The 24,375-nt window shown below is 38.1% G+C and overlaps 3 protein-coding genes across 11 annotated transcripts; 2 read left to right on the top strand and 1 right to left on the bottom strand.

The window, feature by feature from the left end:
- Nucleotides 1–1,497: 1,497 nt before the first annotated feature.
- LOC111333469 (serine/threonine-protein kinase PDIK1L) lies at nt 1,498–15,397 on the bottom strand. Of its 7 annotated transcripts, none has more exons than XR_015998915.1 (5): nt 15,330–15,397; nt 15,018–15,179; nt 13,840–13,959; nt 10,876–10,971; nt 4,478–4,616 (listed from the first exon to the last, which is right to left on the bottom strand). XR_015998915.1 is itself a non-coding variant. In XM_022939037.2 (2 exons), the coding sequence occupies exons 1-2, from the start codon at nt 5,731–5,733 to the stop codon at nt 3,603–3,605; spliced, it is 1,140 nt and encodes a 379-aa protein (XP_022794772.2). In that variant the 5' UTR covers nt 5,734–5,767; the 3' UTR covers nt 1,498–3,602. The 7 variants fall into 7 exon arrangements, 1 of the variants encoding a protein (XP_022794772.2); XR_015998916.1 differs by adding an exon at nt 5,977–6,150 and having other exon boundaries at nt 4,484–4,616; nt 15,018–15,357; XR_002695148.2 differs by having other exon boundaries at nt 13,897–13,959; nt 15,018–15,353.
- LOC111333470 (uncharacterized) lies at nt 7,259–9,002 on the top strand. The gene has a single exon (XM_022939040.2). The coding sequence runs from the start codon at nt 7,541–7,543 to the stop codon at nt 8,198–8,200; it is 660 nt and encodes a 219-aa protein (XP_022794775.1). The 5' UTR covers nt 7,259–7,540; the 3' UTR covers nt 8,201–9,002.
- A 732-nt stretch (nt 15,398–16,129) lies between the features above and the next one.
- On the top strand, nt 16,130–20,809 carry LOC111333472 (calcium and integrin-binding family member 2). Of its 3 annotated transcripts, none has more exons than XM_088755321.1 (8): nt 16,130–16,518; nt 16,620–16,654; nt 17,273–17,402; nt 17,969–18,073; nt 18,743–18,785; nt 18,969–19,075; nt 19,353–19,392; nt 19,555–20,809. In XM_088755321.1, exons 1-7 carry the CDS (start codon nt 16,468–16,470, stop codon nt 19,389–19,391), a joined length of 510 nt encoding a protein of 169 aa, XP_088611447.1. In that variant the 5' UTR covers nt 16,130–16,467; the 3' UTR covers nt 19,392; nt 19,555–20,809. The 3 variants fall into 3 exon arrangements, with proteins under 3 accessions (XP_088611447.1, XP_022794777.2, XP_022794778.2); XM_022939042.2 differs by having other exon boundaries at nt 16,162–16,518; nt 19,304–19,392; XM_022939043.2 differs by having other exon boundaries at nt 16,172–16,518; nt 17,288–17,402; nt 19,304–19,392.
- The last annotated feature ends 3,566 nt before the right edge of the window (nt 20,810–24,375 follow it).

A 24,375-nucleotide genomic window follows, 5' to 3' on the forward strand; every position in this document is an offset into this window, starting at 1 on the left:
CATCACGGCTGCGGGGAGACTAAATAATATCAGGCTGCGAGAACGAAAATAACATAACTTGACGTCCGATCTCAACCTCAAAATACATTGTAAACCTTAGCAATTCAGCCCATGTTGCTATTAAGGTATTGTATAAACCATAAACCATAACCAAAGTGACAACAGTTTACCAAACTCCAAAGATTTATCTAAAATAAATGAGGAAATGATCGATAGTAAACTCCTACAAACTTGCATTGTATTATCTTCCTCCTAAACGGAAAAGCGTAATTTTTGTTTACTTCTTTCAACAAACCAAAGATTCATCAATTTGACATAAAACTACTTTGGATATGAATTCTCGGAAAACTTTAAAGTTTATAAGTGGGGGGAGGGGGGTCTTCTGTTTACAAAGACTAATCCCGAATTTATCCCTGCCAAGGTAACTAAAACATTACAAAGCTCCGGATGACGATACGATAGGACTTTCTCTTATGAATATAGAACGATTTAATTTATGCACAGTCGAAACATCGCCTTTATGACGCAAAAGACGGAAAAAAACACCACCCCTGTGAGTCCCATCGTGTTCAATCACTTGACAAGTTCGTTTTTCCAAGAAATCAGGATCAACTGATTCGCAGCAGTTGAACGCGTTGTTTTTATCAAATTGATATTTCTGAAAAAAAAAATAATAACTTGAGAGAAAAGTTGTGGCCTCAAAAACCCGAAATGCAACGGGCCTGGATTGATCTTCAGACAAGACTGCGTGTAGGCGACAACTACTGATGTGATAACTGAGGCAGCGAAAATTAAGTTAAGGCTGAGAAGGTAAAGCATATTTTTTTTTTCAGTTTTAAGCAGCTTCCAAGTATTCAACATTAGCTACTAAATGAACAAAATGGATCAAACGTTCTGTAGTTCAGCTGACTAGATATAATTGACTTTGAATTCAATCATGTACTGCAGGACTAACGAAGCTCTCCCAATCCTCGCATTTCGTTTTAGACCAGACTGACCTTCTGGATATAACTGTATTCAGGTGATCATTTCCAAGTCTTCTCTGGAACTCTTTGGGGATTCATTCTCAAAGGTGACACAATCCTCCGTAACAAACTCTAAAAGGTTTGCAGCACGGAACAATGAACATACAATGAGACGACCAGGGGTGCAAACTAAACTTTTCTTTTGGTGATACCCTGAACAGTTAAACTGATTGTCTAACACGACTTCAACACGACACATTGAGCCGCTTGTGCCTCGACTTAATTTGTAAGAGAGACCAGAACTATAAAGAACTGCATTCGGATAGCGTTTACCAAATAATTTACACTCATTTGGGACCCGCATTTTGAAAAAGCTATTAAAATAACAGGAGAGAAAAAAACAAAAAAATTAACAGAAAATGCCTAGATATTCGGGAGGTTTTACTTGGGAAAGACTGGTATCCAGCCTGGCATGCATTAAGTTAAATAGTCGTTGCTTCAAATCTGTGAAACCAGGAGCTACAAGGATAAGTTCTGTACGTAAAAATTTTAATACTGTTCTTTCCAGTACAAGTAACTGTGCATTAGTATACCAAAAAGCGTTTTTATACAAAGCAAATCAGTAGGGCAATCAGTAAAGTTGAATTTTTCTATATAATATAAATAAAAATAATGTTACTTTTAACAAAAAACAATTTACAGTTATTAGGGACTTTAAGCAGTCAGGACGGCAACGCCACGGAAGACGTCGATTAAAAAACGAGTTTCTACTTTTAGTTAGAATTTCGAAAATGGCTACATGTGTTTACCGTCTCATAGGGCGCCAGACCTCAAACTCAACATAACGCATAAAAGTAGCGTTGAGTTCCAAATGTAAATTAAAATAACTTGCCGCCGCGGTTTAGCTTTACAGACGACGCAAATTTTGGTGATTTCACGTTGTTGTTTTGCAACGGACGGCTAAGAAATGTACAAAGTTTGAAAACGCATGTGCTGGGCTATTGTTCTGCCAATTAGATCTATTGTTTTTCCACGTTCTCGTTGCTGTAGCCGTCGTGGTTTGCTTAAAATCCCTATTCACCAAAGTGGAGGTGAATAATTGTTTTTAAATTAGTATACAACACACACACACACACACACACACACACACACACACACACATATTTACCAAAAACTTAATAAATATCTTTAAATATACCAAAAGTAATATCTTTAAATATACTAAAAGTAATATGATGCAAATTCCACGTAAGCATTATCAAATGCGCTTTACTGGAATAAAAAAAATGTTGTTACTCTTTAAGGCTGTCGATAGTATTTTCATGATTGCCTCTGATATTTTTGTTTTTCAAAATCTTACATTTACTTCTTTATCTTCCAAAGGAGAAAGCAAGCCTTTATCTACATCCGAAATAAGGAAGGTGCTAACAGTCAAGTGTGGAATCCTTGAAGCTTGTAAGTTCCTCTCTCCATCTTTTGATATTACATCACAGGGGGCCCATACAATCTGTTTGTGTAGCCGATTGTTATTAATTTATAGTGAATGTGCGAATTACCTTACCTGTGGTGAATAGTCATCCTTTTGCCTCAAAAATGATTTTTTGAGCGATTTTGAACAAGTTGAGTTCGTCGTTGACTTTCGCTTATAGTAGAAAGACAAGGTGGAAACCTTGTTTTGAAAGAGTTCAAGCGCCCGAGCGATTTTTCCCCCAAAAATCGCATCGCTCCGCTTTCAAACTTCGCAGCATTAAGGTCAAAAGATTCACGATTCTCCTCGTACCTTCCAATCGAAAAACCATCCAAACGGACCGGAGCTAGCCCTCGAAGAAAATCAAAATCCCACAGTATTAGAGCGTCTGGGATGCGTAGCAAGATTCTCGTGTGCCAGCCAGAAACTTTCACGCTGATTGCCCTTTTCTGATTGGACGACGTTAAACGATGACCACTTCAAAATATCTGGTTGGCACATGAGAATCTTGCTACGCATCCCAGACGCTCTAATACTGTGGAATTTTGATTTTCTTCGAGGGCTAGCTCTGGTCCGTTTGGATGGTTTTTCGACTGGAAGGTACGAGGAGAATCGTGAATCTTTTGACCTTAATGCTCCGAAGTTTGAAAGCGGAGCAATGCGATTTTCGGGGGAAAAATCGCTCGGGCGCTTGAATCCTTTCAAAACAAGGTTTCCACCCTTGTCTTTCTACTATAAGTGACAGTCAATGACGAATTCAACTTATTCAAAATCGCTCAAAAAATCATTTTTGAGGCAAAAGGACGACTATACACCACAGGTAACGTAATTCAACGTTTAGTTATCATTGATTTATCTACACAGTCAGCAATATATCGCTGAAGGTGAGGCAAATGGTAAATCTGGTACATTAACTATAAAATAACAATCGGCTACACAAACAGATTGTATGGGCCCCTCGTGATTACACTAGTGATGAGGTCTTTTCCTTAGAACAAATTTAAAACCAGTGTATGTTCACGTCCAATCATTATATCAGCGCACAGTTTTGTATTACCTACCTATAATCATTAAAGAAATTATTCCGCTTACAGTTTACTCCATAAATCATCTATCCGATCGTACATATACCGCAATTTCAGCCTCTTGACCCAATTAATTGAACAGTTCTAATTAATAGAGCATTTGTTACTTATTCTCGGCCTACGCACTTTCCTTCTTCTTGAACGCTTGTTTTGGATATGTTCCTCATCTGACCATTGCAGGCGGATATTTGTGGCGATTTCCTCAATTCTGTAGTAAATTTCTTCGGCTCTGGGTCTTTCTTGCGGGACAAAATTCAAAGTATCTATTATCAATCCTCGAAATCCGTTCTCCTCACCCAGCTTGTGATCGTGAACGAACTCGGTCATGGCTGCTGGGCCGAGTATTGCCATCGCATACCCGAGGCCAAGTTTCACTCCACCGGAAACCTTCACGAATGCGCCGTACCATCGCCTCTCGTTAGCCGAGTAAGCGAAGTCTCGTACAATGATTGCGTTGAATAGCACACCAAGGGAAAAGATGTCTGCTTTCTCCGTGTAGTGACAAGTGAAAACCTCGGGGGCCATCCAATGAGCAGGGCCTGTACCTGACTGCATGTAATATTGCGCCAACCCGCAGTTTGAAGCCGACAGTGTTTCTACTTTTTTCAACGCAAGAAACTCTCTGGCTAAACCAAAATCACCAAGTTTTAAGTCCTCTCTTGTAGAATCCGTCAGCATTACGTTGTCTGGTTTCACATCACGATGGACGATCTGTAGCGAGTGTAAATAGCTCAGCGCACTCGCTATCTGGCTCAACCATTTAAGAGTTTTCTCCTCGCTGCTCGGTTGAGACAATCTGTCGTTTAAATTCCCACCTGAACAGTATTCCGTTAAGATCAGCACGTGAAATCCTCCGCGTGAGTCTTCATACTGGTCGGCAGCTATAATTTTTACAATAAAATCGTGCTTCACACGGCGAAGGGTTTCCACTTCGCTGATTGCTTTGCCAATTGAAGCCGAATTTGAACACACCACATCTTTCAACGCGTAAAAGACAGATTCACTCGCAAGTAGGTCCCTTGCTTTGAAGACCACGCCAAAAGCTCCACTACCAAGCTTATTTTGTATTTCGAGTTCGGTTCCTTCTACCACGAGAACCTGACCGACAGGGAACGAAGACACAATGCGAGAAGACATAGTTTAGTTTCAGGCACTTGACCGCATGCGAAATTTTCTAAAAACCATTGAAAAATTCGTCCGATATCGCTTTGGAAGTTTATTATAAGTTAAACCAATATAAAAGGCCTGTTTATTTCGAACACAAAAGAGATATTTAACTTTGCTGTTGAAAAGGAGAAGCAATATCACCGGTGTTGAAGAAAAGTCAAGAAAAAGGCAACGAACCGCAAACAAAGCATATGGAAAGTTGTCTAACCAAAAATACGCTCAGGCCACTTTCACTCGATTTCTAAAACTGAATACAACTTAAAAAAACTTAACTTGCACATAACATAATTTTTAACTCAACTCATCGTTGCAAAATGATCAAGAATTTGCCAAATTTGGCAAAAAAAATTATAATTTCCACCACGTTTTCGATTCTGCCCGATTCAACATCATGTGATGTTTTTTAAATAATCGCTTGAACATATGCATTATGAGGGGTAAATACGCGTAATATATATATATATATATATATATATATATATATATAACTTTATCAAGATAGCGCGATTTACTGAAGCTATTTCTTGTAATAAGACTACAAATAGAGAGTCTACCACCGCTTCTCATTCCCTTACTATCACCCAAGGCTTGTGTTTATTCCATCAAGACTGGTGCCATTAGCGCGGGAATTACAATTTGACGTCACTGTGTAAACAACAAGGCAGATTCGGGCAAGACTGAGGCGGCAAACGCATAAAATGTCCAAACCACGAGGTATTTTTACGGCCGTTTCATTTACGATCCACGTGTTTGTTACATTCTAACAGATTAACAAGCGTTGATTTGCGTCAGATGCAACTTAGTTCAAATTTCTTTACGTCAGGTTGTGGAGTTCGACATCACACAGCTCACGTGTAATCACAACACGATTTTTCAACATTGCCTAATCTAAATATCGTACACGCGATTTTTCATCACTTACGAGATCATGTTTCGCTAGTGACACACGCAAACCAGTTAATTCCGCCGAATCACGTTCAAAACAAATCTTCAATCCACGCAAACTGACACTCCATGTGCGTTCGCGGGTGTCAAATTGAAGGATCATAACTTAAAATTATTTCTGATTGCCGTGTCTTGAATATTCATACCTTCTGTTTAAATGTGTGTCGCGAAGCATGGATCAGTTCAAGTGATTCCACTCATATAATTATTTGTAAAGACGGCATTAAGGGAAAAAAACCTGCCGAGATTTTCAATTCCTGACGGGTTGCAGGGCCCCTAATTATAGGCTTCAAACAATTCATATACCTTACAAACACACGTAACACGATTTTTTATCAGTACTAACCTCTTTGGTAATTTACCCGCAGAGTAACACATACTACAACATGACCTTTTAAGGTAAAAATTAAGTTCACGTTTTTGACAATAAATTGTTTACGAACGATCAATTCCTTTTGGCAATCGAAGCTGGTTAAACGATGACTCACGCTGTTGGAAAATAGCTTGAAATAGTTGTAGTCTCAAGGGAGAAACGGATGAATTAATGTTATTGTTTATGTTATGTTAGTATTTCCAAGCTCTTTTACTTCTTCTTGGGATATTACTCTTCTTCTTTAACGGTAATTCAAATTATACCAGGAGTCTCCTAATTCAGGAAAATGACGAAATCACTGCAATAACATTGTCACATTATTCCTAAACGAGTTTGATTTCTCTAGAGCTTGAAACAATTAAGTATCACAGGTGCATAGCAGGCTTAAAAAGCCCTCAAATCTTACAAAAAAACGGCTCAGAGCTAAATTGGGACGTTTTGTTCAGGCATGACGAAGTGAATTTTGACAACCATAAAGCATTTAAGACGCAAAGAAAATTAAATTTAACTCAGTGTAACAGATCGCATTCAACTGAATAATATGATAATTGTGAGTCACGGCTATATTTAAAACTGCCGTCCTTGGACCGACAAATAGTAGGAAAATTTATGTAGAGGGTATATCCAATCATTGCTACTGACAAGTGGTAAGTTGTAAAGCTCAACGCAATTCATGGTGACGTGTCAGATTTCTATGCTCTATTGATCGCAAAAGCAAAATCTACGCCTTTGTTTGGTAACATTTCATCAGATCGATCGCGCTATTCTACGAAAGTTCTAAAAATGACTGCATTTCGTATATCCTCACCTTCTAATTCCTTGCAAGTGTCTGGTTTTATTTACAAAGAAAACGATTATTTTGTTCAGGTTAAGCAAACTTTTTAAAAGCTTCATTTGATGTAAAATATAAGCTAGATAATTGGAACATCATTTTGAGTTACGAAACAATCTTGCTTTTTTAATTTTATCTTGCTTTCATTCGATCCGGAATGAAGTCAAAGTTTACTACCCACATTGTCGATCGCCAAAAATAAAGATTCCGCATAATTCAAAATTTTTTCGTGCAATTAGCCTATAACTTTGTGCCCTCCTCGTTGAAAACCAGTCACGGTAGCTAAAGTAGGGGATTCCCCGTTCGTCATAGACTCTCAACGTCGTCTTAGCAACCGCCCGGACATGCCCCAGTTACTGTCCATGATTGGTCAGATAACAATGAGCTTTTTCTGGCAACATTACATCATCACATAAATAAAATCTTCGTGGTGCAATCTTGGACAGTTCTTGCACTGGTTTTAACCGGTCGCTTGCGACACAGACTTTCACTTTATCTCCAGGAATCGAAGTGAAAACACGTGTTTTGATTACATCTTCACTTGACACTCAATTCTCCATCTCGCCTTCTATTTTGAAGGCATCGACGTTGATTCAAAGTGAATCAAGAACTTGCAGTACACAGCTGTGATACTTTCGTTCTAAACTGATTTGTAAGCCGCTCATCCCGCATTATTTTACACTCGCCGAGAACAGTGTTACCAACATGATGCCTATGAATGACAGCAACGATATCTCAAAGCTAAGTATTACTGGCGATCCTATGATGAGCGACCTCGACTTCTATAATTTGCCGTTCTGGTTAATTCCCTCAGAGGAGAAAGAGGAACCCGCGCAAAACGTCCCAGACACCACTCTGGACTTAAATGAAATGCCCGCCTGGTTGAGCGAGACGTTTCCATCGCGCAATTTTCCCGAGGAGGATGCAGCGTCAGAGCAATCAAATCTGAGCCCATCTCCATCTGCGTGTAGCTCAACGAGCACAGGACACTTTTTTACCCTCGAAATGAGCGCTAAAGAGGCTCTGTTCACAGAAACAGAGCTACGAGAGCTCTCTGTGAAAGAAATCAACAACCTGTTGAGAACCAGAGGGCTTTCGAAGGATGAAATCGCTCGGGTCAAGCAACGACGAAGGACACTGAAAAACCGAGGCTATGCCCAGCATTCAAGGATGCGTAGAATCCAGACCAAGAATGACTTGGAGGTCGAGCGAGACGGTCTACAAAAAGAGCTTGACAGCCTAAAACAACAGGTAGCTACAGCCCTCCGCGAGCGAGACTTCTTCAAGAATAAATATGTCAAGCTCCTGTCACAAGTATCGAAGCTGCCAGGAAAGGTATTGAAGATCAACCCATTGGAAAAGTGAACTCATAGACTTATAAAAACTTGAATTCAAATACTTTGTACACGTACAAGTGCTAGCTCCGAAAGCATCAGGCCATGAAATCGATCGACAACGAGTTTGACAACATCTTAACGGAACGAACTGGGTTTTCCTATGAACATCTTCGCTTTGAACCCTAGACTTTAGCATTGTTACCTCTTTGTTGTTGTCTTAGAGAGTTTTTAGGCCGTTCTTGGCATTTTTAGCTCGATAGTTGTAAAGTGGTTTGAAATTGCCAAACGTCGAGAAACGTTTTCGAACGTTGCGTGACGTAATGAGTTATTTTTATTTATGAAGTAAGCCGCTGACAGTGGCCAATCTGATGTACGGGCGACTTGTGTACCAAACTGGCCATTCTTGTTGGACCATTACAAAAGAAAAAACGAACAAACAAAATCTAAACAAAACTAAAAACACAGAAACATCATTTGAAAAAAATGTTGAAAATATTATCCAATTAAAAAAAAAAGATGTTACTAGTTTCATTGTATACCCTTTACAAGTTAAAGTGAATTTTTGGCAATACCAAGGGGAAAGTTTTTCTCAGTACCCCCAGCCGAAGCAACAGTTTTTGTTATGTAGTGTATAGTGAAATAAAAAACATTTTCCAATATCTTATGTAAATACATGAACAAATTCAACTGGCTGCAGTGACAGTCAAAATTTGGTTTCTTTATTACCTGGTAGTGAAGAGACATTTTCTAAAAGATTCATTGGTGTTTTGTCAAAAGCTGTTCAAAATTTTATGTTGAAATAAAATCCCCGTTGTCGCTTATTCTTAAAACATTGTGCTATTGTTATAACCTTTACAGCCTAACATCAGTATGCATATTCTCCATACTGTTCTCTGTACATTTCCTACGGTGCTGACAAGGAGAATTTGTCCAACAATCAAGAGCTTCTCTAATTGGTGATCATGTCCTTTATTCTCCTGACCTTAATGTGTGAATCAGGGATGGCATTGTCAGGAGAAATTAGATGCTAGTCACCTTCAAACCTCTCATTCCAAATTTTCAACACTTTTTTACTTTTTTTTTTTACTTTTTTTTTTTACTGACAATACTTGCTTCCAGAATTTCACTTTATTTCAACGGCATGTCCGAGTTGATATTTTTCTATTCATTCATCATCTTTCACATTAAAAAAGGACATTGATGTTGTACAACAAAATTCCCTTTTGATCACAACTGGAAGGAACAGGGCTGTCATTTATATCTCTAGACCTGACTCCTGTTTCTTATACACCACAAAGTTATGGAAATTGTCAGCTCATTTTTTTTTTTTTTTTGAGTTCTGACAAATCCACAGATCTGTTTACTTTAAACCTAATGTTCCTTATGTTACTGTGAGAATTTGTTGCTCAATCAAACACCACCTCAGAGAAAAGGATAATTCTTGTAATCTCCTCTTTCACCTGTCTGTATGACAATGTATTTGATTGGAAAAAAATAACTTATAAATAACTTGGAAAGCATTTTAGCTACTCCTGGGAGTTAACTAATTAAGTTGTCTGATTAAAATCCTTTCTTTAAAAGATGTTTGACAATTTTTGATATTTTGGTCCTATGAAAGTTACCTTTCTGCATCAGAATCATGGTAAACCATATTATGAGAATGTTCATTACTGTAGTTTCTGGATACTCTCTGAACAAGTTCTCTGTAGCTTATCAGATAACAAAGTCTTATTATAATCAACAATCAGAAGGGTCAAATAAAACCTCATCAGAGACTGGTTTCAGTTGTCATCAATTAACTAAAGAGTAATTTACAAACTATGTTGTCCCTCCAGTTACTTTGATGTCCCAACAATTTTTTTTCTGTCACCTATAATTCGTGTGTGACAGTTCAGTCTGAAAACTGAAGGAACAATTTTCTACATCAAATGAGATTTGTCTCAGATTTTTGTATGATGACTGAACTAGTAATGATGGAATATGGCCAAAGAATAGTTAATTGATCTAATTGAGGCCATTAATTTCAACTTCAGATTAATTCAACCTTTCTCCTTAACTACAACATTGTTTACTCTGGGGATTTTATAATTACTTGCACACATAACTCCTAACCCTTTCCCCTCTAAGGGTGATTGACAACTAATTTCTCTTTGCCATATCACCCCCTGAATCAAACATTATAGTCATGAGAAGAAAGGAATTGATAACTGACCAAAGAAGCCATTTATTGTAATGTTAAACAAATTCTTCATGTCACCACCTTAGGAAATATATGGAAAGCGGTAAAGAGAATCTGTATACTGATGTTAGAGTGCAAAGGGTTAATTGCAGCCATTAACTTGAATTAAAGAGTGAGAGAGAAATTTTTCATCTAATTTTGAAAGTGGCACAACAAATGATATCTGTACATCGATCTCCGCAAAATTATTTACTGCAGAATGCAAAAGTGACACATTTGCCACAAACTATAAACTGAAGACATACTTAAGCAAGATTTGCAAAAAGAGTCTAAAAATAATCAACTGCTTTGAAGGTATTCTTACATTTAATAATTATTGGGCAAAATAGTAAAAAAAAAAGTTTGACCACTTGGCTAGGATAGCATGCAATTTCCCATACCTGGTAAAAATGATATGTAACATGCCATTTGCACTCTGAAGCAGACATACAGCTTTTAACTGTAACTTACAATGTATATCATACCTTGCCTCAAGTTGACGACTGTGTTCCATGTTACTCCATGGTCATGAAGAGGGCACACCAAAGACAGTAGAAATAATTTTGTTCAACCAACAAAACCTGATAAAAATGGAAAATAGACATCAGATAGAGTATATTACAAATTATGACCCAAACATTAATTTTTGTGTGACTCTATTGGCTACTTTATGTCACATCATGATGATACAAAACCACCAAACAGTTATCACACAATAGCCCTGGTTTAGGGCTATATTTGTTGACCAATTATTTCTGTTGAAAACAAAAAGGCTAGCAGAAAAAAGCCAGCTCAAGTTTTCATGATCTTTACTTCTTCCATGAAAGAAAAGTGAACTTGTTTCCTTGAATCCAGTGGTAGTGACATTAATTGAAAAGCTGAACTCAAACACTGCTTTGCAAAGTACAAAAGAGTAAACAAATTTGCTGGCAGTGCACTACATGTAATTAACAAGAGGATTTTAAGATAAATAAAACCTCTTCAGGCTTGCTGGTAATTGTCCGCTGATGATGTCCTAGCTTAGTTGAGAGAATGTCCTCAAAATTTCACATTTACCCTCAAAGCTTCATTTCTCTGTCAAATTTTCATTTTTGGAATGATATCTCTTCCACAAACATTATCAGCTAACGTACCAGCCACCTGATGGGGTTTATTTACTATATATTTTTCAAAATATAAAGAAATTCCTGTCTACAGGTTGGCTTATTAGCAGATCTACATCTTTATAGATAGCTCCTAACAAATAGAAACACATGTTAATTCCTATCACTTTTTCATAAGGAAAGTGGAATCATGAATCATAGCTATTAAATAGGAAAATGAATTTTATTCTTAAGAATAAGAAATTAATGAGTATAGAACAAAATAGTGTTAATAAAATGGTGCTGATAAATCAGAAATCATTCACCTGGAAAAAGGCAGGAATCAGTCTCCTGGGTCAAATAGTAATTTAGCTTCAACTCTTGAAACTTTTCATTTCTTGCAGTGGCAAAAGGTATATTCCTTTTGCTTGCTTATAAGTTCGTGTTTAGTACTTTCGTAGTGTGCTTCTTATAACAAACAACTTCATAGAAATACACAGGGACGTTTGCACGCTTACAAATACAAACTTTCAAAAATCTAAAGATATAACCCTTTCACTCCCAAGGGCAAAATGTCAATTCTCTTAACTGTAGCTCTAAGAATTCGGTGTTAAATCAAAAATATTTCTCCTTAGTGATAGTTTCATCACTTTTTTGCTTGCCAATCGATGTATTGATGAGGCCCTGTTATGGTCACCCGTCTGAATTTCAAACTTTGTCACGTCGCCATTTCAGAAGGTTCTGATGTCACTGTTGCAATTTCATCAATGTCGTGGTCAAAGTCACATTTTGATTTCCCAGATGTCGCTGTTTCAATGCCATGTCACCCATCGGAATTTACCCTATCAGGGCCTCATTGATACTGGGGACAAATATTTCTTCTACATGAAAGCTGAGAGTAAAATGGTCAAAAGAGATGTCTAACAGTGGCAATGAGAAAATATTATTATAATAGTTATCACTTCTTTCTGGTAATAGTAATCTTGTATTTCTCTTGAATTTGGTTTAAATGTTTACTGTTAATACTTTTCTTGGTTTTGTTATTTTTATTCTTTATCCCTTAATTCTCTACTTTAAACACTCCTTTCCCTCTTTGCAACCGTTTTACCCAAGCCAGCCCCAAAGAACGGTATTCTAGACTTATGAAAGCAAGTCAATAAACCAGTAGCTTGCAATGTGCCATATGTCAACCATGGGTTGTAATGAAAACAAAAGCCCCCAAAGCAAAGATCTAAACACCTGAAAATGAAGACCTTGGGAAAAGGAGGACCCCTTTATTTTCTTTATTCAACAACTGCCTCCTGGTTAGCTCAATTGCTAGAGTGCCGGACTGTTGTATGGGAGGTCGAGGGTTCGAGCCCCGGCCAGACCAACACTCAGGGTCTTAAAATAACTGAGGAGATTGTGCTGCCTTTCTATAATATCAAGAAATGGATAGATATTCTAGTCTTCTCGGATAAGGACGAATAAACTGTAGGTCCTGTCTCCTGTAGGGTTAAGGGTAGGAGACATTAATTTCCCATGCACAAGATTACTGTGTGGTGGATGTCCTCCCCTGGGATGGGATGGGTGAGTATATCTGCTGAAGATGGGCTGTATTGCCCTTTGCAGATTAGACATTTAGATATAGATTTAGATCTTCTTACAGTTTCCCACTGGAAATATCCAACTCCAGTTTTAATCTTTCTAATACCAATAAAACATGCAATCAAACACCAGTTTTATATAAAAAGACTCTGGAAACGAAGACCCAAAAACTAAAATCCAAAAAGAAAGACCTGAGAAACAAAGACCAAGAACAAAGACCTGAAAACAAAGAACCAAAAACAAAGACCTGACAACAAAGATAAAAAAAAATGATCCCTCATTTTCAAAATAACACGCCAACTTCAAAAGAGAATGCTTTCCAACACTCCTGATTGGTCCAAAATTCACCAGCTTTAAAGATTGCAGCTAGCAAAACATTGCTACCAGTATTTGCCTGGTTTGAATTCTTGGATTATATAAATTACTTCTGAATCAAATTGTGATGTGTTCTCCATGATCTGTTCACAGTGGTGTTTGTGTGCAGTCATCCACATGAATTTTAAATGTTCAAAATTTATCTATTAAGTTTTGTTCAAGCTCTTTTGAAGCTTGTATGCAAAAATATGCTTCTGGTACAAACTGTTTCAGTTTATTCGATTCCCCATAAATGAAAAGGGCTCAGCGATTAAAATGACAATCATGCAGAGCTTTCTTTTACACAGTTGTTACTTTGACATTACTTTAAAATTAAAGCCAATGAAAAGACAGAAGGGCTCTTTTTATAGGCTCATTTAATATTTCAGTGTGAATTTTGAACAAGCAAGTTTTGATCTTCTTTACCATGATTCAGACAATCTAAAGCATCCCATAATCAATGACATAATTGATCAGCTTTACTTTGATCTCCATCATCCTAGCTATGATGTCTTCTCCTCCAGTTTTTGTTTAACACTGGTCTGGCTGAAAAAAAAAATTCAATTACTGTACCACACTCAGATTGATGAAGGCCGTTTATGAATCAACAAAGAAACAGGAATCCATCAGGTCTTTCTTTTCAGGTCTTTGTTTTTGGGCTTTCGTTTTCAGCTCTTAGGTATTAGGTCTCAGCTTTTAGGGTCTTTGTTACCACAACTGTCAACCATGGCGTGTAGGGTGCAGCCTCTTGGATAATTTTGTATCATCAGGAAAGGGTATTTGTTGGGTCTCAGTCAACAAGGCTGCTTTTGGACACTGATGTTTCTGAATATATCCTCAAGGGGTACCAAGAATATTTCAAAGCTCTTACAACTCACACATTGAGCATCAGACTCATTCAAAAAAATTCAAATTTACACTCCTGTGTTGAAATTATTATTTCTCATTCAGTTAATTGAGGTTTTTGATTTAAATTGTTGAATTTGAGATAGCATACGTTTTATTCTCCTAGGTGCAATTTCCTTCTATCGTAAATGATATTTACGTGTCTGTATGCCCCCCATATGCCCCCCCCTCCCCCCCCCGTTAGAAGGCGATGCTCACAGCCCCACAATCGAAGGCTAAGCGGTCAAAAATCTCATTCCTTCGCAGAGAATAAACTTTTCCATGTCTATAGTTGGTGCTCGTTGTCTAAAAAGGATTTTTCGAGAAACAAATTTAAGGAAAACTCGGGTCTTTTTAATGTGTTTATCAAAGTTTGCCTCAAATCGATTCCTCTCAGCTTCAAGTGCCGAGAGAGCGACATCATCACATATTAAGTGCCGAGAGAGCGACATCATCACATATCATGTGCCGAGAGAGCGACATCATCACATATCATGCAAGAATAATTGAAAACAGATCGCGGGTACAACGAGGAAAAAACGAAGTTGTCCCTAAATTTGTTGGAGATATCACGATACAAAACATGTCATTGATAGAAGAGAATTAAATTCCTGAATTAGGTTACAAGATAAAGTTTGATGAGGCAGCTTAAGTTACACCGGGCATTACGCATCGCTCAATTATCTTTCACTGTGTTTAAAGACTAGCTAAGTCTTTACCTTCATTATTCTGTAGGTTTCCCCAAGAGTGAATTCTGTAGATACTACTGCACTGGTAATTTGCTAAGCATGGCAAACCTCGCTAACAGCTGGGTTCTGTGAAATTTCCGCCGGCGCGATTTCGGCGAAATTGTTCCCCACTTCCTGTTGTCAATCAAGCCGCTATCGACCGGGGAAGGACCGGGTAGACAAAATAAGAAAGAAAATTTTGGATGAGGAAGGATTCCTGACAAACGTTCAACCAAAAGAGAGGGAGGGAAAAGAAAATCACGCACTCCCACCCTAGGCACCATAAGCGAAACTCTTATGCACCTTTTCCGGGTCCATACGGGCTCTGTGGCGTTTCATGAATGCGTTCGCAAATCTTTCCCATAAGTGTGTGGCGATGCTGGCCTCTGCACCAAACTTCAGGTTGCACGCTTTCAGCCAACCCCTCACCTCTAACCTCTCATCGAGAAACCCCGCACCACCTCTCCCCATACCTAGAGAGTCATACGTTTTATTACATCTATTTTGAAAGTGCTGGTGGTCCCTGTAATCTGATTGGCGCTAATTGGCGCGATTTATTCCCAAATCGCACCATTTTTTTGCTCTAAATCGCATCATTCTACGCTTGACTGAGTTTTTGACGCATGACGTCAAAGTCTTTCTGTTTTGCGTACAAAATAAGATGTAAGCGCGTTTCCGGTTCCACTTTTTATTTAAAAACCTGCTCAGTACTGCATCAGTAAAATATTTGAATTGACCAATTCCTGTATTTGGGCAATTTCAAAATGGATGTAATAAAGTGGTAATTGAACCTCGTGTCGCGCAATTTTGGTCTGAAATCATACTTGCGATTTCAAATATTGAACTCGCGTTGCGCGGTCGTTCGATTATGAAATCACGCGTATGATTTCAGCCCAAATTGCACTCCACTCATTTCAATTACCATTATTTACAGGTCGGAACTCCTTTATGATTTCCTTCTTCTATTTGATCATATGGCCTTAGGCGACCTTTTTAGTATCCCCATGGTGTGTGCATCATGGTTAGAGTTATCAGACCTTTGTAATATAAAAAAAATAGTAATTATTACCAGGGCAATATCAATTATTAACAACTTGTTTTGTTATGAGTTCTGTAACAGAGGGAATGAGGTCAAATCAGTGCTTGTTGTATACTGGACGCATAAAAGAGTATTCCGAACACAAAAACAAATGCAAACCACATGATTTTTTCAGAGGACGACCAATGTGATCATTTGTTTTGTTTATTGATTTTCTTTTTTCTTCTTTACTTTTTTTTTTTTTCATGCGATGTATGAACAGGTGCTGGAGATTTCAAGTAAAATCTTAAACGCTATCAAAAAATCGCTTAGTTTGGCAGCAAAAAATCTCGCCTGTTCGTCAGCTAAGTACAAAAAAATAGATCATTTTAGCCCCGAGCGTTAGTACTTTACTTTCAAGATATGGGAAACAAGCAAGCAGCTTTTACAGAAGATCAGCTTGAAGACTATCAGGTTTATAAACTCGCACGTCATTATTTAATTTTACGCGAATCCTCACGGAATCGTAATTCCCGATCTCTTAATAACCCATTCTTGTTGCTTTCATCGTTTAGGACTGTACATACTTCAATCGCGCTGATATTTTGAGGTACAGTACAGTATGCATTTTAACCAATTTTGCTTTTGTAGATAAATTGTATCGTGGCACGCGTACGTTATAGACTGTTTGCGTTAAATTTCAGTGTTGGGTAATCCATCATTTGCGTTGAATGGTTTTTATGCTATTTTTTATCTTCACTGATTCAGTTGACATGGTTAATTGGGATGGCACGGTGGGGAATACAGATTCTTTGATTATAGCTTACTATGAATAAAAGTAGGGGATTGTGGTCAGTGCGAGAAAGCCACATTACCCTTATCACGTTAGGAAAATTTAGCTAACATTTTCCAGTCCCCTCATCTTTTTTCGACAGTCTCTTCACCGAAAACTGACTTCCGTTGTTTTTTTCCGATTGTGTTTATCCTCGCAAACTCACTTTCAGTTACAAGTGAACGTGAATCTACTACAACTCTGTTATTGAATTGCAGCCATGTTGTCAAGATCGTCGTATCAGGAGACTCGATCCTTTCTCGGTGAAATCTAACAAAAACCCCTCGAGACTGAGAAAAATTCGGATTTAATTGTTGTTTGTGTTGTTCCTGTTGTTGTCGTTGGGGAGTGTTGTTGTTACAAATTTCTTTTCGTAATTGTCTTATCCATCAAAAGCTCATTCATTGTCAGGATTCACCGGCGATATCGAGATTTAAACGTAGATCTTATACCTGAAGACTTTACAGAACTTGATGTTCAGCCAAAACTGAAATACAAATTCCTCCAGCAACTACCAGAACTCAAGGTGAGCCCTGAAACAGATTACAATGAACTAACCAGTGGGAGAGGGAAAGAGCACCAGGGGGCCGGCTTTTACATAGCAACTGTTTTTCAAGCCGGTCGTTCAGTTGATTTTTTTTTTCTTTTTAAGAACCATTTTATTTTCGTACTTTAATTTACTCTAAACGAACTACTCAGCTTTGGCTTAAACTGAGTCTGCACAAGACAAGAGCGAACGTTGGAAAATCTGAAAGGCGGCCAAAATGGAAACCCGACATCGTGCTTTCGGGTAGTCAAATCCAAGTTTTCTTTAGTTAATAAATACACTTTGGATAAACTTTGCAATCGGAAGGTCTACAGTATTCCATTATTTTGTCGTAAGTTTCCTCTAAAAGTTTTACGCAGGAAGGTATCGCGCGGCTGCCCAAAGATGAATCAATTGCGCATGCCCGACGTTTCACCGACTGACCAGTCGACCGACCAAAGTTGTGCATAGTGGTTATGAATTCTCCTGAGTTATACTTGGTATGTTAATTTTTCAAGATTCCTGACATCACATCAATATCCTTTTTTTTTATTCACAAATGATAGGAGAATCCCTTTAGGCGACGAATCTGTGAAGTGTTTTCTCCTGATGGAGATGGCAGCCTGGCATTCGACGATTTCTTGAACATGATGTCAGTACTCAGTGAATCTGTAAGTTTCCTTTGTAGAGATACCTCTTTAGGAGTTCTATTACAGCTTGGTAGCGAGAAAATTCTACCCTAATGGCAAGAAGAAACTTGGAAGCAGTAAATTCGTCCACAGGACTCTCTCTTTCTCTCCATGGGAACGAGAATGATTCTCCAGCAGTTTCAGACCCAGCGACATTTCATGCAAACTGCATGCTCAGCGTGTGCCTACGTAGAAACTGGGACAGACTTATCCAGCTTAAAATCATTCGGAATGATAAACAGAACTGCTGGACCGAAACATCAACATAGCACTTGAGCCTGTGAAAGCTACTTTCACAGTAACACAAACGGCTGTTAATGGTTGGAACAAGGAGAACGAAGCTGCTGCCAACCTGAATGGAATGTTTTTTTTTTTAAGAGCGATTGTTTCGAGACAGTGAAGTGAAAAAGTTGTACCTGGTGAATTGAACACAGATATGATTGTTTGATTGTCGCGATGAGACGTCACCTCGGCTGCATTTTGATTGGTCAGTCAGAGTCGAGTTTTCCACACCACCATTAAGAGTCTATGAATACTCAGCCAGATTTTTTTACCGCCATAGCAAATTAAAGATGACCATGTGCAGATGATCCTTTGGAGCAGACGCATGATGCCCTAACATATTTAATATTTTTTCCTTGGTTTTTACAGGCTCCCATAGAGCTCAAAGCCAAGTATGCATTCAGGATATTTGGTAAAGATCTTCACTTTAATTAATAACCAAAAATTCTAAATGTTACCCCTTCATATCTATTTCACTGAAATTTCTCAGTTATAACCGGGCCGGCCGTAACACTTGCTCTCTTTCGCTCGATGTGTCTTTGGTTCCTTGAAGTGCATTTATCCTTATTCACTTCCTTTCTACCTTTTTCTCAAGATTTTGACCAAGATGATTATCTCGGCAAGGAAGATCTCAAACAAGCCTTAAGAGCTGTCACAGCAAGTGAGCTTACTGATGAAGAGATGGAGTTTGTTTCCGATGAGGTACTGTGTTCCAAATTGCATGTATTGCTTGCTAACTTTTTATCAATAAGTCCATTCATCTCTCTTCTTACAAATGTTCTTTGGCCAAAATGAGGAATGAAGTGCTCTCCGTCCAAACATTTGTTTGCGAATCTTTTTGTGGTGATTTTATCGTGGGCAGGCGCAAGCGATTTAAAAGACTGGGACGGAAGTTTAAAAAAATTATGTTATATTTATTCTTACTTCAAGTTACTAAAAGAGGCCGACATTGATGAGGATGGATTCTTATCTTATTCAGAGTTCGAAAATGTCATCGCAAGATCACCCGAGTTTATGAAGTAAGTACAACTGAACGCTGCTTTATTTTTAACCACATCGTACTGCCTTCCAAATAGCATATGTCAAAGCGCATGGCGGCCAACGAGTAACATCGCCTAAGAGTTCAGTTCTGTCGTTTAAATAACATCTCTTACAATCCTACTTTTCTTCTTTTCTTGCAGTAATTTCCACATTCACATATAATTTAATTGCCAAATCATCATACAAAGTGGAGCCAAGATATTTTGGAGCAAGGCGTCCGGTTCAGATAACAAACATTTTCGGAGATTGTTGAGAACAAAAACCTTGCGCCACATCAGGAGATGAAATCCCAAGGGAGGAGTACGGGGGAATAAAGTTATGACAAATTTTTTCAAGCCCTAAAGAAGAAGATTCATTCATCTTCGCCTAGAAGTTGAGATGATCAGGTTCAGCTGAGTATTAATTGACCAGGCAGACAGGAAGGTCTCAAATGGTACTAGAACTGAACGTTTTTTTTTTTTTTTAACTTAAACAAAGAGATTGCGAATACAACTGATTTATAAATTGAAAGCGTTAACTACTAAAATACCGTCCGCGAAAACAACACTTGACCGCCGGTGAGCGATGAAGAGCGATCACGATACACGAAGGACTTCACTGATTAGAAGAAACTGATTTTTCATCCTCTCTGTAATAGTTTGAAACAAACAGCGAAGTCTAAAAAAGGCAGATTTCAGATCGATCGAGTGGCGACCATTTACGACTGAAACTGCCAAAAATGCTCTTCTAGTTACGTGACTTGATACCTGACAGCGAAATATTTGTCGGTCTGAAATCTGAAAGTTTACTTAAATGGATTCAATTTTCGAAAGTAAATTTAGATTAAGAGACGCTCAACATGCTCCCGAAAGTAACAAAAAGGCGTTGAACTCCACTTGAGATTTCACCAATAAGAATATTGAAAAAATTGATAACCTCTACATAAATATGCCCGCGAAAGCCTCAGACGAAACGCTTTATGGCCGCAAATGGGTTAATATGCATTTAAAAGCAAAATCTACTGGGGGCTCGGCTTTAATTGGTTGGAAGTTTGTTTCTAATCTCGTAAAGTTAGCCGCGCTTTTATGATGCCATCGGGTTGTTCAACGTATCTATGAATGGTACTCAGACTCCATTTAAAAACAGAATTTCCCATGACTTTACTTCTCTTATTCCTCACTTTAAATATCTAATCCAGGTTGCTATATGTTAAAAACATGGCGGCATAGCTGAGTTTGCCTTTAATCTTTGTAAAAGAGAATACAGATTTTCTGTGATTGTTAACAGGTCGAAGCCAGAGTAGTGTCAGAAGTAGCATGATAAATGTTTTGATTTGAGGTATCCGCTATGGTCGGTGAGGATACTGATACCTCGTTGTAAAATGAAAGGTGAATAAATTTGAACTTTGACCAAAAATGCCTGACAGAATATGAAGACGAGACGCACTGAAAAAGACGATAAACAGTGACGAATTTGAATACGGCTTTTGCCTCACCTACTAGAGAAGAATGGGAAAAAAAATCGATGGTGAAAAAGAAAGTGTATTTTTTAAAAGATAAACTGGAGCAGTTGTCACACTTCAAAACAGCGTGACAGACAGACTTACACCAACTTATCTTTGTACGACTTTGGAACACAAAATTCGAATCACTTTTGCAAGAGTGAGTTCGAAAATCAGTGCGGATTACTAACTTTCGAATTAATTACTTACGAGACAAGCCTAGTTTCTAGGAAAGATAGAAACAAAAAGAATGCCGCCAAAATGCTGGGTTTGTGTTTGAGAAGTGTGAAGTGTTATAAGTTCAGTTTTCATCAGGGGACAAATTTGCCTGCCGTTGACCATTATGTTGATCGAGTTTAGTACAGTGGCTTATTTTAGAAAATGTTCATTCCTCATTCTCTGTTAATCACCCGTTTAAAGCATTGTTTTCAACTTCATTACCATTTGCAACGTGTTTGTTCCCAGCTCGTGTAACAAATTAGGTCGACGAATTCAAGCAAGCACCCCAAAGCTATCCTTTGTGTTTATTTTAATGAAATACTTCCAACCGATTTGGCAACCCCATGATACATGATTTATTGACCTATCCAGCACTCTTAACAGTGACACCCAACTGAAATTTATTCTCATAAATCAAAGAAGACTTGGTTCAGTCGTCATTATTTTGAAGTTAACGGCACTCAGCAAACAAAAGAAGGATTTTACAATTCATCTGTGTTCATCAAGCGGCAAGCTGATTTAATTTTTTGTGAGTAATTACAAAGCTTATTTCCATTTTCAACCAAGATAAGTTGTTTCTCCACATGCAACTGCTGGTAAGGTTCGCGTGTGATTCACTTTTATCATTAAATTTCAATAAACATGTAAAAATTTGTCTTTACATTTACACCAGTGGTGAAAAACTCTCCCAGTTTAGAACTATCTACCAAAACAAGAAGGCTTGTGAAAGCTGACGACTAAGCTCTGACTTTTGATACCGCAAAGCTTTCCTGAAGTCTCGTCACTGTAACATTTTGCAACAGATGCTTAAAACGGCAATACTTGCACGGAATATTCTAAACGCTTTGGTAATCCGCCTATGATTACATGATGTACTGATCTCTCTGGCTGGCTCTCTTAGCAATGACACCCAACTGATATTTATAACATAACCAAAGTAAAGCGCGCGCTCTGATTGGTCAATTTAGCGTCCCCCATTTGCCCATGGGTGTACGCTGCTGACGTAAGCAAATGCAAAGACTACTTTTCCGCGCGCGCTTGTTGCTATGATTACATGATGTACTGATCTCTCTGGCTGGCTCTCTTAGCAATGACTGACACCCAACTGATATATGATTCTCTTAAATGAACGCAAACTCGGTTCAATTGCCAAAATTTTTATGTCACCGGCCCTCGACAAATAAAGAGCGGATTCTACATAATCATTTCTGTTCATCTAGTGGCAAGATGAATTGAATATTTAATCGGGTAATTGAACATCTTATTTCTATTTTACAAATAAAATCTAAGTGCCATTCGCAATCTATTCGACGACATGTTGAGTGTTTAGGGGGCGGCTTAAAAACTTGGCCCATTTAAAAGTGGATCGCCAGTCGAGAGTGATACAAACCAAACCTTTTCATTTGTGGAAGTTAATCAAGACGTTGAGACAACAATCGCTGTGGAACAGCGGGGCGAAAATGAAATACTCTTCTTCTGTTGGCTTTGGAAACAAGTGCAACAGCTCCTTAGTCCCTGAAACCGTTCATCGGCGATATGATTTTTCTTCCGATCTTACTCGCAGCTTTCTTCTCGCAGCAGCCTTCTTCAGTTTCGTTGCCTGCCCTTTGATCTGCTTTTTGAACGCATTAGTCATTTTAGCTGTGAAGGCGAAGCAAAGACTTCAAACACACTCAAAAGAACATTATGTTGGCGTGCATAGCAGTCACCGATTTATTAGCTGGTGCGGTGGTTCAACCCCTAAATGCAATTTTATGGCGATTTTTCTGCTTCAAGGTAAAGATTTCCACGAAGTTTGCGAAGTTAATTTGGCATTTACCATCTCTTTTATGGAACTCAGTTTTATATCTATGTGCTACCCGATTCTCATTAGCGGAGAACGTTACCTCACTATAAAATACTCTCTCAGACACAACGAGGTGCTCTCAAATACCCGCGTTGTAGTTTCATCATTAATTTCCTGAATCACATCGGTCATTCTCTATTTCACTCTGTCAAACATTATACTGATTTTTGCCATTTTAGAGAACAAAGTGTTTTTTTCCATTGTTTTACTTCAGATTCTCGTCTTTAAGCAGGTCTATCGTCACGAAAAAGATATTCTTGCCCACCAAGTCTCTATGGAAGTAAAAGCTAAATTTAAAAGAGAGAAGAAAGCCTTAAAATCAACAACAATTATAATAGTAACAGTTTTACTTTTTTCTTTGTCCCATTTACTCTTCTTAATTTCACGTGGTATATATTCGAGGGAAGTTTCTCGGATGATGTCAAAATGTCAGCTCGTTAATTTTGTCTTGGGATAGTAATTTTTAATTCCCTTATCAATCCATTTATTTACACAATTTGAAATAGAAATTTTCGAGTCGCCTTTATTGAGATTATGTTGAGAAAAACTCTTCACGAAGCTGAAGAAAATGAGAGAAAACTATTTAGATTTAGACCCAAGGTTGTGGCACCGGAAGTTAGACAAGATCCAGAAAGTAAAGTGATGGAAGAAAACGTGGAAGAATGTAGTCAAATCCAGACAGCTGCTGCAGGTGATCCCGCCGAAGAAAATTGTAAATGGAAAACATATCGGCATCACCTCAACTGCGCCAGTCCCTATGGACGACCATGCTAGGTAATTTGTCTCTCCAACTTGAATGGTTTACATGTGATCCATTTTTATCACCGATTTGCAATAAGTATATGAAGATTTATTTTTCGCCCCTTTGACTTCTGATCATCACTCACAAATCGTGAACCTGTTCCCCGATAAACTAAGTCTTCCCTGAATACGGCGATTTTTTCCTCCTTTGAGAGTGAAGTGTTTGTCTAGAAGACAAATCTTTAAACATTATTTGCAATGGGCGCTGCTGTGAAATTAAAATTTTAATCTTTTATTTGTCAGAAAGAAGATCATAGTTCAACATTCGATTGAGTCAATAAAATATCTTCGTCGGCGAACCAAGGAACATTCCTATTATGTTTAGGACTGATCAGGAAGGGTATATAAGCCAAGCTAAGCCACTTTTCTTAAGAATCGCGCGATGCAACTTACTCAGAGTTACCGCCTTGGGTACTTACTGTTGAGCCCAAAAACATGTAAGCGGCCTTCCCATTGTTGCACATTGTATATCTATTGTAAATGGACGGAAGGAAATAAAATCCAGTTTACGAGTCGTTCCTCCCTCTAAACTTTTAGATCTGAAACGAACTGTACAACTAATTCTAGATCAATTTGTTACTTCATGGTGTAGTGTGGGTAATATCCGTCTCAAAA

This window comes from Stylophora pistillata, chromosome 3 (genome assembly GCF_964205215.1).
Source record: "Stylophora pistillata chromosome 3, jaStyPist1.2, whole genome shotgun sequence".
NCBI lineage: Eukaryota > Metazoa > Cnidaria > Anthozoa > Scleractinia > Pocilloporidae > Stylophora > Stylophora pistillata.